General features: G+C 48.0%; 6 protein-coding genes across 6 annotated transcripts; 4 read left to right on the top strand and 2 right to left on the bottom strand.

The window, feature by feature from the left end:
* Positions 1 to 354: 354 nt before the first annotated feature.
* On the top strand, positions 355 to 2020 carry N7446_011895 (uncharacterized protein; the record flags this gene model as incomplete). Its single annotated transcript, XM_058520637.1, has 2 exons — positions 355 to 1166; positions 1216 to 2020. 2 exons carry the CDS (start codon positions 355 to 357, stop codon positions 2018 to 2020), a joined length of 1617 nt encoding a protein of 538 aa, XP_058366923.1.
* Positions 2021 to 2042: 22 nt separating this feature from the next.
* On the bottom strand, positions 2043 to 2504 carry N7446_011894 (uncharacterized protein; the record flags this gene model as incomplete). Its single annotated transcript, XM_058520636.1, has 2 exons — positions 2043 to 2267; positions 2316 to 2504. The coding sequence occupies 2 exons, from the start codon at positions 2502 to 2504 to the stop codon at positions 2043 to 2045; spliced, it is 414 nt and encodes a 137-aa protein (XP_058366922.1).
* A 1159-nt stretch (positions 2505 to 3663) lies between these two features.
* N7446_011893 (uncharacterized protein) lies at positions 3664 to 4020 on the top strand (the record flags this gene model as incomplete). Its single annotated transcript, XM_058520635.1, has 1 exon — positions 3664 to 4020. One exon carries the CDS (start codon positions 3664 to 3666, stop codon positions 4018 to 4020), a length of 357 nt encoding a protein of 118 aa, XP_058366921.1.
* A 663-nt stretch (positions 4021 to 4683) lies between these two features.
* N7446_011892 (phosphotransferase family protein) lies at positions 4684 to 6468 on the top strand (the record flags this gene model as incomplete). Its single annotated transcript, XM_058520634.1, has 4 exons — positions 4684 to 4759; positions 4808 to 5107; positions 5165 to 5524; positions 5573 to 6468. The coding sequence occupies 4 exons, from the start codon at positions 4684 to 4686 to the stop codon at positions 6466 to 6468; spliced, it is 1632 nt and encodes a 543-aa protein (XP_058366920.1).
* Positions 6469 to 7156: 688 nt separating this feature from the next.
* Positions 7157 to 7567, bottom strand: N7446_011891 (uncharacterized protein; the record flags this gene model as incomplete). Its single annotated transcript, XM_058520633.1, has 1 exon — positions 7157 to 7567. One exon carries the CDS (start codon positions 7565 to 7567, stop codon positions 7157 to 7159), a length of 411 nt encoding a protein of 136 aa, XP_058366919.1.
* A 5537-nt stretch (positions 7568 to 13104) lies between these two features.
* N7446_011890 (histone H1/H5 family protein) lies at positions 13105 to 14310 on the top strand (the record flags this gene model as incomplete). The annotated part of the gene is made up of 7 exons (XM_058520632.1): positions 13105 to 13171; positions 13266 to 13291; positions 13450 to 13472; positions 13563 to 13693; positions 13840 to 13949; positions 14003 to 14140; positions 14191 to 14310. The coding sequence occupies 7 exons, from the start codon at positions 13105 to 13107 to the stop codon at positions 14308 to 14310; spliced, it is 615 nt and encodes a 204-aa protein (XP_058366918.1).
* Between the last annotated feature and the right edge of the window lie 1234 nt (positions 14311 to 15544).

The following is a 15544-nucleotide window of genomic DNA, read 5'->3' as shown; positions in this document are numbered from 1 at the left end:
TTGTCATTTCTTGTTCAGATGCCAGTGATTTAGATCTGCGACAGAGCAAAGAGCAAATCAGCGGAATTTTGAAATATTAAATTGATCGAGAAACATATTCCACCAACTCGAATGAAGCGCAAACTATTGCGTTCGCCAGTAAGACTGAAATAAACGTGGGAGCGTGAGTACCAGCCACTATGGACTGACTTTGGTGAATGCCAAATGCCACTATGAGAGAACTGGCCATGGTGCAAAAGACATATCTTGGTTAACACTAAACCCAAAGTAACATATAGGAGTTCGCGCAGTCTTATGAAAGACCATTTTGGATTAGTGTCCTGCAATACCGCTTAGTCTCAAAAGCCAAGTCACATGTTTGGACGTCCTTTTCTCAGCTATGACATTGCCCCTTCTCCCTTCTCTGTTTATTATCCTACTATGGCCTGTCTCCAGCAGCATCACTCCCAACCACCGGCATCGGTAAACAATAACACGAGCGGCCCTTCTAACGGTGATGTTATCGCAGTTTTGAAGACCCTGCCAAAAGACCGTCCTTTCGGTGTTGTGGATGACAAACAGAAGCTCGAGTTTCTGCGTCAGCTATATGTGCCTCTTCGCAGACTGTTCAATACCACTACAACTAGTTCCAAAGCGAACCGCGACCGAGTCAAGAGCATCAATCGTCTCGAGGTGCTTCAAACCCTACGTGACCGTTTCCCCCGCTTTGAGGAAAACCCCTTTGAGTTCTGGGAAAGTCCCATTGAGTCATTACCACGATATAGCGAGCAAGCAGAACGAAATAGGGCAAAGACTTTCCTGGAAGGTGCAGCTCAGTTAGATAATAATATCGATGAGCAACGTATTCTGCGAAGATTCGTGGCTGTCTCCGCCTACAAGCTCTTTAGACGAGCGATTCCGACGTCAGAGTCTCGGGTTGTGACAACAAGCGTGAAGCGATTTTTGATTCGTGCGGGTCTTTCTATTTCAGACAATGACGTTGACAAATACGGTGACATCATTCGACGAGGGCAAAGACACACCAACTTCTGCCAGGAGCTTGCAGCCGGTGTATTGGTCCATAAAAATATGGAAGCCGATGACATTAGCGATGGTGGTGTGGTAAACAGGGAAGAATACAATGAGATTTACGGGCCCTTATTTTTCTCATCTATTCCAGATAGCATGTGAGCTTCTATTCGACGCACAATCACTTCTCTGCTAACTGCTTTAAAGATGGGACGATAAAGGTCTCGTTGGAGAAGATTTCAATCTGACCATCAAATATCTTCGTGGAATTGACATCATAAAGAAGTCCGAAGAATCAAACGCAACCTCTATGGCTAAGTACTTGTTAGATTTTCATGCTAAGTTCATTTGGATTGCCGAAATCGACCCAGGGCAAAGTTTGACAGGCAAAAGAAAGCATGATACAAAGATGCACGCAAGAGCTGGCGGAAAGAGAAGTAAGAAACGGAATCCAAGATCCTTTTCTGCTGTCGAGACCTGCCACCCAGGGAGTACCAAACGACTTGGTGAATTTATTCCAGGCGCGCAGCTTCTCGCGGGATTGCCAAGTGAGGGATCGTGTGTGCCCGTTACTATAGGGTCTGCTTCAAACTCTCTTGCGTGGCAGGCCTCAGGAGCCAGTCAATCCAGAGCAGGACCAGCGGAGCAAGCGGAGCATGGATCTGGGAATGACACACAGGAATCAGTCAGCAGTGAAGTTCCGTCCCGGTTCAACACTTTGGTTTCGGCTGCATGCTCTGCAAACCCCAGCCAAGAGAGGTCATCTATGGATTTCGTCCGTCCGCAGTCACCACAAGTTGAAGAAACAGTTCTTGACCTCACTGCTCTTGATTTCGTGACCCCGCAGTGTCCTATATCGAATAATGGGAATGTCCTTGATCTAGCGGATCTCGATTTTGTTGCTCCCTTGCTTGATATGACCGACCTGGATTTTGTTGATCCGCAGTCCTCTTTCTTCCCCCACTTTTATTCTTTTGAACAAAATGTACCGCTTGCTCAAAATCAAAATTAGCTAGGGTTTGATTGCAGACTTCTCAGCGACTCGAGTTCTTAACCTTCCATACTAGATACAAAATATTTCCCTCGGGGATCTCCACCCGAACTTTCTTTGATATGCACATCTTTGTTCCATTGGCCAGAGGATACGTTCGGTCTTCGTATCTAACGGTACAGCCTTGACTGTGAGATATGGGAATGAGTTCTCCTTCTTTCAGCTCCCAGCCTGAGTGTGATGACCGAAAAAGAGCGACGCTGGAGTTCTGCATTTGTCAGCACGAAACCTACTTAGAAATACGACGCGTACTGACCTGCGCGAGCTGCTGGAGAATTTCCCGTAATTTGATTTCCGAACATTGCTCTACAAGTTTGAACCGAGGAGACTGCTTCCATTCCGCGTGTAAATTCGCATCCAGCCAGGTTTTCAACTCCTCCACAACCGTGTGTTCAACAGGCTCAAGGTTTTGCTGGAGGATCTCGTCGCTGTTGGGCAAACTCATATGGAAAGGTAAGAGAAGATGAACTTATGAGAACGTGTAAGCCCTTATCGCGAGAACACCTGCGCTGGCAACTTACCTTCAAAATGCTACAAAATTATAAGACACCAAAATGTGTATCCTGCGCGTCACCGCAAGGCAAAAGCAGTTAATCTCAGAGCGCTCGCCAGACAATGCGATCAAGTTGATTAGTTGGCAGATATTGACTTCATGAAGGCTTTGTATAAGGTATGGCACGACTGCTGATTCCGATCTGCCTAACGGCCTGTCTGGCAACAAGGTTAGGTTTTCGACTGCCCCGCGCGAAAATTCATCACGTGGTGCTCTGAGAGCCCCACCTGCTTATATCAGCCACAGTGGCATGATTAGTTAAAGCTTTATCCCATTTATCTGACTACTTCAGGTTACAAGTTATACAGTTTGTGCGGGATCCATGGGAATCCGACAGGGATTGGTGAATGAGGAAATACGATGCTGCAGACAGGCGTAATACATCCCACCACGTTAAATAACTTTTAACTCATTTTGGGCAGCGCTGGCTGAAATTGCCTCTCGTTTACCAGGAAGTGTGCGATATCATTTGCGACATCACGATCAAAATCAGTGCATAACGGCTTAAGTGACTTGAGTGATAGAAAAGTGGTCTGGTGTCAAAGCGTCCGCTATTCGTCCCCGCTCGTACCAAAACGCCAGTCCACGAGCACCCAATCACTAAGCGCCGTAGTTCATTATATCGTGTGCATGTACTGGTAAACCACGGTTGACATTTGGGCCCCTGGGCTCAAAATTGCGACCCCAGGCTCAGTATAGTACCCAACGCAAGCTGATTTGGATTTTAAAAGGCTATCTGAAGCCAAAAAATTCGGTATCATCTACTAAACTCCTTACAGTCAATTTCCAAGATAGCCGCCAAAGCAACCACAAGAACTGCAGTGACACTGTTCATCTGAAGATAGCTGACGACTCAAGACTCCAGTATTGCCGCCCCTAACTCTGCGGCGCCAATAATGAAGGGTTCTCGAGCGCTCGGGGCTCCAATACTTAGAAGAGAACCCAGCGTATACTTATAAATACAGCCTCCGCTGCGTCTCCAACTTGAGGAAGTGCTCAACATAGCTCCTCGTTGATATTCCTCAGATTTACTTTATTCTACTTTCCCAAAATGTCCAAAGTGCTTAAGCAGTTTGAAGATGCAATCTTCAAAGGAGGGCTCTACAAAAAGCTGTTCCAAAAGCAAACTCCGGGAAAGCGGATTGCACCTGTACAGGCTAGAGACAACGATTCGAAATTTCAAATGCGACTGGACGCTGGCGAGTCCCAAGATGGTATAAAGAATGTTTATTTGCAAGTCAATTCCCAAGCGAAGAACGACTCTCTGGTCAAATTCCGGAAGAAGAAAGGGACCGACGCCAATTTGGCGTCTGGTCAGATTGATGAAAATACGCCCGAAGAATCACAAGAAGAAGCTGCCAGAAAATGGTGGCAGGAGATGGAGCGCCAGGCAAAGGAGAACCTCTAGGTCTAAGAAGTTCGTTTTTCTATTACTTCCTACAAAAATCCATCGAATACTGACTTGAAAGGCCATCCGGAGGCTAAATTTTGGTAGGGGTACCTGCTTGTACAAGATGCTCGAAATAGCAAGCTGAGCGGCAATAACAAATCGAGGATTTTTTTACCTCTCATATGAGCTCTTTGCAAGGCAAACGGTTGGGAGCGGTTGAATAAGTGATATTGCTTGTTGCTCCTTGCGATTGAATGAGAAATGGAATACGACCTTACACTCGATGCTTTCTCTATGCGCGTAAATACCGGAGGTAATGGCAAATTTGATGGTGTATTCTCGCGTATTTATAGTAGCTATTCTTTGCTTGACATAATGCCTAAACGAGACAAGGATTGATGCCATTCAAGTATCCGTTTCATATACTGGGCTGATGGAAAGACTTGCTCATAAATATGACGCAAGACATATCAGACACGTTTGCTTACTGTATCTTGTAAATTTCACTAATGTTACCGTTTATGGGATAGTGCGTCTCTCGGTATAATGTCGGTCCGACAGGGGCGCTCAACATACTTGGCAGGGATAAAAGAACGCCCTGCCGCCCATTCCAGCTTAACGTCTTTTGTCTTCATTTTCTTCGTCCTTTCCCTCGAACCCATGATGAGTTAGGTACACGAAATGCTGTCAATTCTCGGAAGGTTTTTGAAGTTGTGTTATGGCCGGCCAAGAGCGCCTCTGTCGATGACGTGTCGAGGTAAGAATGGAAGTCCACTGCGAAGACAGTCGCTAATGGTTCAAGAAGGCATACCAATAGTCCGTGAAGACCTTTTCGCTTACACCAATGGCCATTTCCTTGTCGATGAGAAACATCAATTTAGTCGACGATATGTCCAGTTCGATTTAGATGCGCTTTGCGATACCGTTGCCACAACCGGTGGGACCACCAGTCAGGTCACCGCTATCGAGAAGATGGAAGGGGGTTTCAGCAAGGCTTTTTTGATGAAAAAATTAAATGGAACGGAAGTGATAGCCAAAATTCCGTGCCGCATTGCTGGCCCCCCTTCATTAACAACAGCTGGTGAAGTAGGAGTCTTAGAATACGGTATGTTGGTTATTATTGCGCATGAATTTGATAAGTTAACATCACCATACAACACAGTCGGGAGGCACACCGGAATTCCTGTCCCTCGTGTCCTTTCATGGTCGTCGGATAATTCAAGTGCCGTTGGTGCCGAATATATAATCATGGAAAAAGCTGCCGGAGTTCCTCTGTTTCAACGATGGAGCAGTATGACAGAATTCGAAAAGCTACAGCTAATCAAGAATTTGACGAAACTTGAGGCTCAGCTGTCGTCTATTCAATTCCCAGCTTACGGAGGGTTGTACTTTCGGAAAGATATGAGCCGATCAAACCGGTCCCTTGGTGGTGCAATTGATCCATCCGAGTCTTTTTGCATTGGACCTTCTTGCGATCGGGCGTTCATTTCTGACAAACCTCTAGAAATTGACCAAGGACCTTGTGCGTTACCTGGGCAACCTGCCATTTCACATGCTAACGTTATCACAGGGGATTCAATCTCAAGCTTTGGAGTATCTGTTGCAAGACGAGAATTATATCGAATATCAAAGGAAGGCCAACAAAGCCGATCGGGCTTTTACAGAGGAACTGTTGAGCAACAAATCCAGCTTTTAGAAGCCACAGTGAGCCTCATGAAGCTCTTAGACTCGAACCAAATATTGAGCGGAGTTTGTCAGCCTACACTGTGGCACACTGACCTTCATATGGGAAATATTTTTGTCGCCCCAGACGAGTGTTCAAGAATAGTATCCCTCATCGATTTTCAGTCAACCTCCATACTTCCTGCATTTCTCCAGGCCCAGTGGCCGATTTTCCTCAGGCCTCCGCAAACGCACAATTACGTCAAGGGGATATTCCAACCGCAACTCCCTGCCGATTTCAACAAATTAGATGAGGATAACAGAGCCACTGTTTTCCGCGAATGGTCTCAGGTGAAACTGGCAAAGGCTTATGAGGTCTCAACCTATCTCGAAGACAGAGCAGCGCATAATGCCATGAATGTGCCTCGTGTCTTTCGAGAACTATTTACTCGCTGCGGAGAAGTCTCGGAAGTGGGCATTGTTCCGCTTCGTGCATGCTTGATAGAGATTTTCCAGAATTGGTCAAGCCTCGGCTTTTCTGATAAATGCCCTTACTCATTTAGCCAAGACGAAGTCGATGCGCATGAATATCAGTTCGCTGAATACCGAGCCTGGCACGACGTTCAAGCGCTTGCTGAAGAGTGCCTTGATACTGACGCAGAAGGGTGGATTGCGCCTCAGTTGGATATAAATGAGAAAAGAAGGCAGAACGAGGAGCTACTAGCCTTGTACATCGAAAAGTCTTCTGGGGAAAAATCTGCGGAGGAGGCGAAAGCGATGTGGCCTTTCCCGATTGAGGCCTGAACATGACAATATTACGTTCAGCTGGCCCCTTGGCGAGAAGGAAGTGCACTTCCATCCCTCTTGGCAGCGCGAGTGACCACCATCTGATAATTTTATTAATTGGTTGGTAACATGCAAAGCTGACGTCGTAATTCGGCGATTGTTTCCTCCATCCCTTGTTGAAAGAAGTGACAGGATGAGGAATTAATGTACTGGCTAGTACTGCACATGTCCAATAGAATCTGATGATTGATTGAAGGTGTGTAGATCGGTTGAGCGATCTCTGGAGCCTACTGTCCGTGCTCTGGCGTGTTATGACACCGTATCCGAATTTAGTCCGAATACCATACAAATACTAGGGGAAATTGGGTGAACGATGAACAAGCCTATCCCAAAAGACCATAGCGGTATTTGACGGCTCCTTTAGTTTGTCAAGAAGCTCTATCTAGCCTTTGTGATCGTAGCCATTCTTCCTCCTATATGACGGACACTGCATCGCTTATTTGTAATACTCTGCTCAGGCCTCAGTCCGCTAACATTCTCTCGATAGCATGCTAGCAAATTCCATTTGTTATTTGACTAATTTCTGTTTGTAGTTACATACTGATTGTTCATTTCCGGATTCAAGCCTAGTATGAAAATCAGTAGTGTCAAACGCTTAGTGATGCCAAACGCTTAGTGATGCCAAACGCTTAGTGATGCCAAACGCTCAGTGAGTCCTAATTCTCAAACTTCCGCCACCTCCATCAAACTTGCAGCCGGGGAGTTTCCGTTTTTCATCATCGAGGGATCGAGAATTGGCTGAGGGCATGGCAAATGGCCCAGCTTGGTACTGGTAAGGGAATGGCTGTTGATGCTGCTGAGGGATAATCTGTTGTAAATGCTGCTTGGGAGCGAATTGTTGAAACTGCTCAGGAACAACTTGTTGGAAGTGGCTCGAGTACGGCCGCCGGGTAGGATCGGCATTGAAATCGACATTCGACCCATAGTGTTGCGGGGCAGGTTGGAACCACCACGGCTGAGTTTGCTCACGATATGGAAGAAGCTGAGGCGCGTTGTTAGGTGAGTTCTCCTGAGTCCCTGGTGATATCTGAGACTTCAGAGCTTCTTTCAAAGACATGTCGGTATTGCCAACGATGCTCTCAACGACCAGCTTCTCTCCTTCGCGTGTTCCCAATATTTTCGCAAGAGCAGAACGAGAGATACCTTCCTCACACCTCCCACTCTCATTTTGGTGGTAAAAGCCAACAACGATAAAAAGAAGCCTATTACTCGTTATGTCCCACTCCCCAATAGCTACAAACTCCAACCCGTATTCTCCCACGGAGCTTCTGCATTTCCACTGGATCCTGAAGCGTATGTCGGACTCCAGCACTGTTTGCTAGGTCTATAGTGGGCTGACTGCCTGGGACAAGTCGTATTTTCCCTTCGCTATCAGTGACAACAAATCGCGCATTCAGTCCGAGTGGTTGAATGAACAAAATCTTCTCCCCTGACGTTGTGAAGCCCGGCCGTATGGCTCTTTGTACTTTACGTGGCCTGAGGGCTACCACCCGTTTCTGGCCACTCCCTGCTTGAAGTGCTATGTCATTGTGCGGCGACCCCGCTTGCGGGATCGTTGTCCCGGAGGATACTTGCATATTGAATGTTTGTTGCGGGGTTGATCCTCGTGGGACTATAGCTGCAGCGGCATTTGCACCACTCTAAGTTGGATCCAATGGTGGTTTTCGCACTTGAGAATTTGCATCCTTGTCTTGTGCAATATTTGCAACATCATTTGAAGTGCTTTGCGATTCTGGCACTTTTCCTTTTTGACCTCTGGATGGATCGCTGGACGGTGGTTGATTAGCCCATGTTAAAGGATAGTCCATTTGCTTGCAATACGCCAATAATGACTCATGCAACATTTTCTTTGTATCATCATCTTCTAACAGAAGGATTGTCGCCACTTTGCAAGCAAATCGCTATAACGGATGATGCCCAAGTCGGAATCCTGACCGTGTTTTGCATTTTCTTCCCTGAGGACGCTGTTGATTTTACCCAGCGCGGATACGGCATCTCTGACGTTGGGGCTTGGCGAGGTTGAAGCAAAGGGTTGTCCACCAGAGCCTGGAGGAGTACTTGCATATGAGGAGTTGCTTTATGATGAGATTCCTCATGGTACGGGGAGACCTCCCCTTCGACATGAGGCTGTGGGCGATCTGGATTGTTTCCGAAGTTAAAAGCGTCGTTTTTGTCCACTTTGCTGGATTTTGCCCCCACGTTATCTCTGAGAAATGCAAGTTCTTTCCGAGGTGTTAGTTATCAGTACTGTCTTGCGCGAATGATATACTCACTTTGAAATGCTTTGGTGGCTTTGTCTTTCTCGACAGGGTCCGGGAACCTGTCCGAGTGGACAGCTGCTTGGATTTGCCTGAAATTCAAGGTCACATCTTAGGGCAGAGCTTTCTCGATGGCCTCTATTTTTTTGGCGTCGTCCGGTGCGCTTAGAATTGCTTCTATTATCTTGAGCTTTCTGTAGGTGTCATTTTCCTGGAAGACGTTTCATCATTATTCGATTCATCCGACTCAACAGATGGTAGTGGAGGGTATATAGGTTGGTCGCCGGCAGAGTGGCCTTCCTGCGCCTGGTTGCTGTTTGATGGTCCTGGCACTTTTCCAATCCTTTGAGAATCCAATTTATTTCTGAAATTAGCTAGAAAATGCCAGCCATATTGGGTCAAAGTAGAATCTGACCTTTGTCTCGTCCGGTGACGCTCGTTTTTAAGAATTTATTATCTGTTCGAAGCTCTCTAGCATACCGACTGAATTGTCAAACTGATCTGGAGTTTCGCGCTTTCTTTTATGGACTCTTCCTGACTGAGAGGGAGAAGCAAGAGGGTTCATTGAGTCGTGCGGATTCCAAAGCTGATCGTTATTTAGACGCAGAGAACTGGCTGTAAGAGAGAGTAAGGCCTACTCGGGTAAACAGTATCTTTATATCGATAGTTAAGAAGATCATATTACGATAGACTAGCTTCTAGGGAGATTCCATGATGGTCACGGAAAGGGCTTTTACCACACAGCTGACTATCACGATAAACACGCCCGCAATGAAATGCCCCCATTCACTAGCAGGCTCAATAAGACCATGTCTTGCGAGGGGTGAATAGTCTTGTACTGTCGTTCGATTATGACCAGTCACGCCCATATAAATGGGGCCCGGCAAGAAACCGCGGGAGCGCGCAGAAACCGGTTAGCACTTCGCCGAACCCGCTCAATTCCACGGGAGAAAAAGAGTCACAAAAAGTGGTAAATCAAAATGGTGGGAGGAGCTTCGGTTTGCGGATTGCTTTGGTGAATTACGAGTTCTGTATCGGTTTGTTGAACATGCTTGGATACCGCCAAGAGAGGTCTTACGACTTCATACATATTTGCCTACAGTGAACTACTGTAAACTAAGATCAAGAGAAGCAAAAGATATATCTTTTAAGTATCAGCACGAGTAAGGCAACTTATGGCCATAAGCAACTGCTTCTTCTGCCCAATTTCATCATGGGACGCGTTGCTTCGCGTAGCAGTCCGCCGCGAACCATACGGAAGAACTACAATGCAGACCTACAACTCGTATGGTGACTCCATCAGCCCGCCTCCTGGGCATGCGGACAGAAAACGAGCCCCGTCCACCATAGCACCATCCCAAATCGAAGAGTCACTCATATCTGCCGAACGAAAGGGCAGCCGAGTCGTATCGTCGCATGCAGGGCTGGCAAGCTCCTTGCCACCCGATGAGGGATAGACACGACGCATTAGAAACTGCTGACTCCGATATCGATCACCGTGGGAGAAGTCCCCAAACGCGAGGACCTGCAGAGCCGGCAGTCCGTCGGGCCGAATGCCCATTCAGCAAACGACACGAGCTCCTCGGCCTCTGCAATCGCTGCGGAAGACGCAAGGACTGCCTCCTGCGGGTCTAGATACTCGAGTTGTGACCTGTCAAAGTACTCATCGAAAATAGAACCGTAGTTGTGGTTGTCATTGGAGGCATTCCGGTTCACGGAACCCCAGCACGAACAAGGATGCCGTGAATACCTTTTAGGCGTCTGACGTAGAAAGGTGGTGATTTCTCGTGGAATGTCTCGATGGATTCGCTCGAGGCCGCTGAAGCGTAGATGTAAGATCTGAAGCTGGGAATGCTTCGCCGTAGGTCGGAGACACCGCCGCTGTTTCTATTAGTATGCACACGTCAACTGGACCAAGGGAAACTTACAGCCGCAGATGGACTAGCACACAGAGCTAGAGCAGACACCTGGCCTAGGTCTACAATGGCAGACAAGTTTGTAATCCACGCCGGTGACACATCCCGGTCATCCTCAAATAAGCCATCAGCATCGATGGGAGCGAGTTGACGCTCATGGTAGACAAGGCTTTTCAATGTGGACTGGTGGTGTCGGATGGCGTCCTGGATGTGAGATTTTGACGCCGGGAAGTTGGACAACCTCATATGTAGATGCTGCAGCCCGCGAAACGAACATAAGAATCGCACAACAGCAGAAAGGCTACGTCCTTGGCCAGGCTCATGCAGCAGGCAATCGAAAGAAAATTCGAAATGCGTCAGTCGGAGCGGCTTTTGTGACCGAGACAGTAATTGCACGAGACGCAGCTGATTCGGGCAGTCGCGCAGCGTAAGCGCTCGCAGGGAACAGAATATTGCATCGTGATCTGACGAGATATCTGGAGGCAGAGCCACCTGTGACAGTGACAGCTTGGACAGAACGGGAAGAGCTGTCAGATTCCCGACACCTGTATCCCCCTTCCTTGTGTCGCCAGTACCTATATTTCCGACCTCGAGCTCCGATTGCTGAAGTCCAAGGCTCTCCCAGCGCAGAGCACGGGCAAAAACCGATGGAACGAAGCCGATGGACAGCTGATCCAGGCGGCTCCAGTTCCGACGGATGCACTGTCGCAACAAATCAACCTCGGACGGATGCTGGAGTCCTTCCCACTCAAACGTCGTCAGACAGGATAGTCTAGACATTCCTTCCAAGCGGTGCAATGTTTCAGGACAGGTGCCGTCAGTGATGAGCGAGAGACGAGCGAGGCGCTGTTGGTACCGAGTGAGATAGCCTTCTTGGTCGAGAACTCCTACTGGAATACAAGTCCCTAGACGCCATCTATTGCTAGTCAATCACAAGTCTAGATAGATAGATACCGGCCTATACGAACTCAAACGTGCTCAGTCTATTCCGCTTCAGGTGGGTAAATATCAGCTGCAATTGATCCTTCACGTCATCCAGGAATTGCCGATGTGCCGTCGCCTCGTCCGAGGCTCCCAGTGTAGCCGGGGACTCCGGCAGCCCCGCCGCACGAAAGATGTTGTAGTATGCACATCGATTAAACCGAACAAGGTGGAACGGAGCCTTGATATGTAGGTGCCGCGCGTGTTGGAGATAGTCCGCGGCCCGTGAAGGACCGAAACGGAGAAAGAAGGGCTCGACATTCAACACATTCAGCGCCCATTCACTTGCTGCACAGAATGAAATGGTACGGTATATCCGGGGAACCAAAACTGCATACAATCTGGACGAGGCTCGGCTGAGAACGCGTAGGGTGGTAGCTGATAGCTGGCAGGCGGTCAGTACCTGGACCAAAACAAACACACTGGAACTCACCCAATCTGCGATTAGCATCAGAATCTCACACGGCAAGGTGTCCAGCATTGTACTCTGTGCTCACTTCATTAATCGCTCCGGACAGCAAGAGGCTTATAAGCACGCATCTATCTGAGCACCCAGTCAAATTGCCCAGACATTGCGCAGAGGACGTTCAATATTCGTAGGTCATGCATCATCGCGCTGGATGGTAAGCTCGTTCGGCCAGCCCATGTTAAACAGGCTCAGCGCCGTTTCTGTAACCGCTCTTCACCCGGAGGCCACCAAGTCTTGTGAAGCGCATTGCCAAGCTCAATGGTCGTTCGATATGAACGGCAAACAATCAACTGACCACAACATGGTGTATCTAACCGAAATTGGCAACCACAATATGAAAAATGATAGACCGAGGAGTCGCTGTTCGGTACAAAATAATAAGAACGTTCAAAGCGTAGAACTGGTCCGATAACCATGTCGGCGCACGGTTCATGTGGGGCATCAGAACAGGTTGAGACGGTCAGTCGCGGTCGAACCGGTTATCATTGCGGTTCAACTGTAAAACGAGGGATACTGGATCACGTATCCCACAACCGGCTCGTCAGCAAAGTATGCCCATGTTGGAGTTGAGCCTCTCTAAATTTTCGCCAAAAGTTGACGTATGTAAAGTAAAGCCTCCACAAGGTGGGACAGCTCGGCGGGTCTTGAGGTGTTTGAACGCGACACTGGCGAGTTATACAGAAGAGCGGGACAACAACCGACTGTGGGAATCAGGTATAGACAATATAAACACATTAGAACGAAAACATATCAACCTAGTAAAACAAAGAGCCCCAAAAGTAAGAAGGGGATATCTAGAGCACGGAAGTGATCTTGCTCAACACTGGCAACGTCTAAATCACGGATGCACCACAGGCCCTTCCCAACCCCTTCCATTTGCTGGTTCTTCCAACTTTCCCCAACTTGAGTCCTCTAAGATCTTCATCTATTGGTCCCATCCTTCAATCCATATCTCTCATATCCCATCACCATGCCTCCCAAGAAAGCAACCAACGCGTCCAAGAAGGCGGCGCCCGTTGCTCACCCTTCATACCGCGGTATGTTTCCTATGATCCTGAACCACCATCTCATCGCGTAAAATGAGATGTACATCGCCATTGTCGCGAACGTCTGCTGATTCCATTCATGTAGAAATGATCAAGGACGCCATTGCCAGCGTGAGTAGATCACCGTCGGCGCCGGGCTTGTTTTGATTCGGGTCGCGCGTCCGACCGTGTCTCGTCCGCCCCTTGAGGATGGAGGACCACCAAATCGACTGGGATGGTTCTTATTTTTATTTTTTTTGTTCATTACTGACTTGTTCTTTCGCCCGTAGCTGAAAGAGCGCAATGGTTCCAGGTATGTATTTGTGCTTTTCCCTCGCCGGCGCCCTGACGGTTGGCGTGTTCTTTCGATCGCAACCACGCACTAACGCTTTTTGCTTTTCAGCCGCCAGGCCATTAAGAAGTATGTCACTTCCAACAACAAGGTCACCTTCGCGTCTCAGAGCGCTTTTGATGCCCAGTTCAACAAGGCTATAAAGACTAGCGTTGAGAAGGGCGAGTTCACCCAGCCCAAAGGTAAGTTTTCCGTTTCCTTGTTTTCGCGCGCAACGTCGCTTTTTCTTGTCGCCATTCTGCTTTCTCCCACTGCCACGGCATTCAAGAGCAGAAATATTTTATCGCTGTTCTGTTTTGTGATGGTTCGCTGACGCGTCGTGCCATAGGACCCTCTGGCCCGGTGAAGCTAGCTAAGAAGGACGCGGTTGTCAAGCCTGTTGCAGAGCCCGCTGCTAAGCATCTGGCAAAGGCTACCACCAAGAGAACTGCTACCAAAGTACGTCACCGTCGCGACTTGGGTTCGCTGCTCGTTGCTTACAATACTCATAGAGGGATGCCCACAAGAAAACTACCACTAAAGCTGCTCCTAAAAAGACCGCGACCAAGGCCGCGCCAAAGATGGCTGCCAAGAAGGCTGCTGCGAAACCCAAGGGTACCTCTGGCAAGGCCCGCAAGACCTCAACCATGGTATGTTTCAGTCCAACACTCCCATCAGACCGAGACTTACCAAAATTCAGGCCCCCGCCATCGTAGAGAAGCCCAAGGTCGTCAGCAAGACCAAGTCCGGCCGCGTCACCAAGACTACTGCTCCCCCGACACACAAGGCCGCGACCAAGAAGCGTGCCACCAAGAAATAGAGGCTATGAGTTCTCTTTACTCCATGACGCTCTCCCATTTTGTGTACACTATTCCGGGAGAGGCATTGTTAGCTTTTTTTCCTTGGTTTTCCTTTCGCTGTTATGTCTTTCCATCGACGTGTGATCTGGCGGTGAACGCCTCTATTTTGTGCTTTTATGGGATATCCTCGTTATGAGGGCTTTGCTATTCTCCAAAGTCCAACATGGAATGGCATCCTGCAGTGGGTTCTTTCAATGGGGCAATAGTTTTCTTTTTCTTGTGTTCTTCGTTATTGCGTTCTTGGGATTTCTAGACTATATTGTAGGAGACTTGGACGACTCCGGAACCAGAATCTCAATCTCGTTCGATCCGAGTTTTCTCCGAGTGTTCGACTTTGTGGTAAGTAGACAATGCGTGATTCAAAACGGGCTGAACCACTAGATAAATTAAATTCAAGTACCAATTGACCTGATATCAGCCAGTTAGATTGCTCTAAGCTTCTCAGGAGAACGGTGAACTTTAAGTACGGCGGGTCTCTATCACTTGAAGCCGAATACATGGTTAGCAAAATTAATAGCGGACAGCCTGGATCAAGCCAGAGATTTGCTTGCGCTGGCTTGTCTTAATCAAGCAGGGAATGATCTTTTCCTCGACTAACTGTACAGGTTCAACGTCCGACACCAAAGCAGCTCTGCCTTGTTTTGGGGGGTCCGCAGAGGCAAATCGGAATTTGTAAAGATGATGTTGGACGACTACCGAGCGGACGCCAACACTACAGACGGTAAATATCGCACACCAATCTTTCATGCAATTCGGATCAAGAACGAGACAATTATCCGCACACTTCTTGTCGATAAGAGAGCGGATATCAATTGGCAAGATCAACGCAGGCAGACCCCACTGGTATATGCCATTGAAAGGAATCTTCTGTGTACTGCATCACTTTTACTGGATTTTGATCCATGTCGGAAGTACTTATAGAGAAAAGAGCTCTTAAGAAGGATATGTCCCCACGAGATGTGGTGTATGCCAAGTCAGCTCAACGCATTGATTACGATTGGTAGGTAGATAGCGATCTTGATTCTAGCAAAAGGGTGGTTAAGCACAGCGGTTAAGCAGAGCGGTTAAGCAAGGTGGTTCAACTAAGTGGTTAAGCAGAGCGGTCAAGCAGAGCGGTTAAGCAAGGTGGTTCAACTAAGTGGTTAAACAGAACGGTTAAGCAGAGCGGTTAAGCAAAGTGTTAAACAGAGCGGT

This window comes from Penicillium canescens (genome assembly GCF_028828765.1).
Source record: "Penicillium canescens strain IBT 15451 chromosome Unknown utg000009l_segment0_segment0, whole genome shotgun sequence".
Classification (NCBI taxonomy): Eukaryota; Fungi; Ascomycota; class Eurotiomycetes; order Eurotiales; family Aspergillaceae; genus Penicillium; species Penicillium canescens.
The sequence above is the reverse complement of the archived record's forward strand: the minus strand, read 5'-3'. Positions and strand labels throughout refer to the sequence as shown.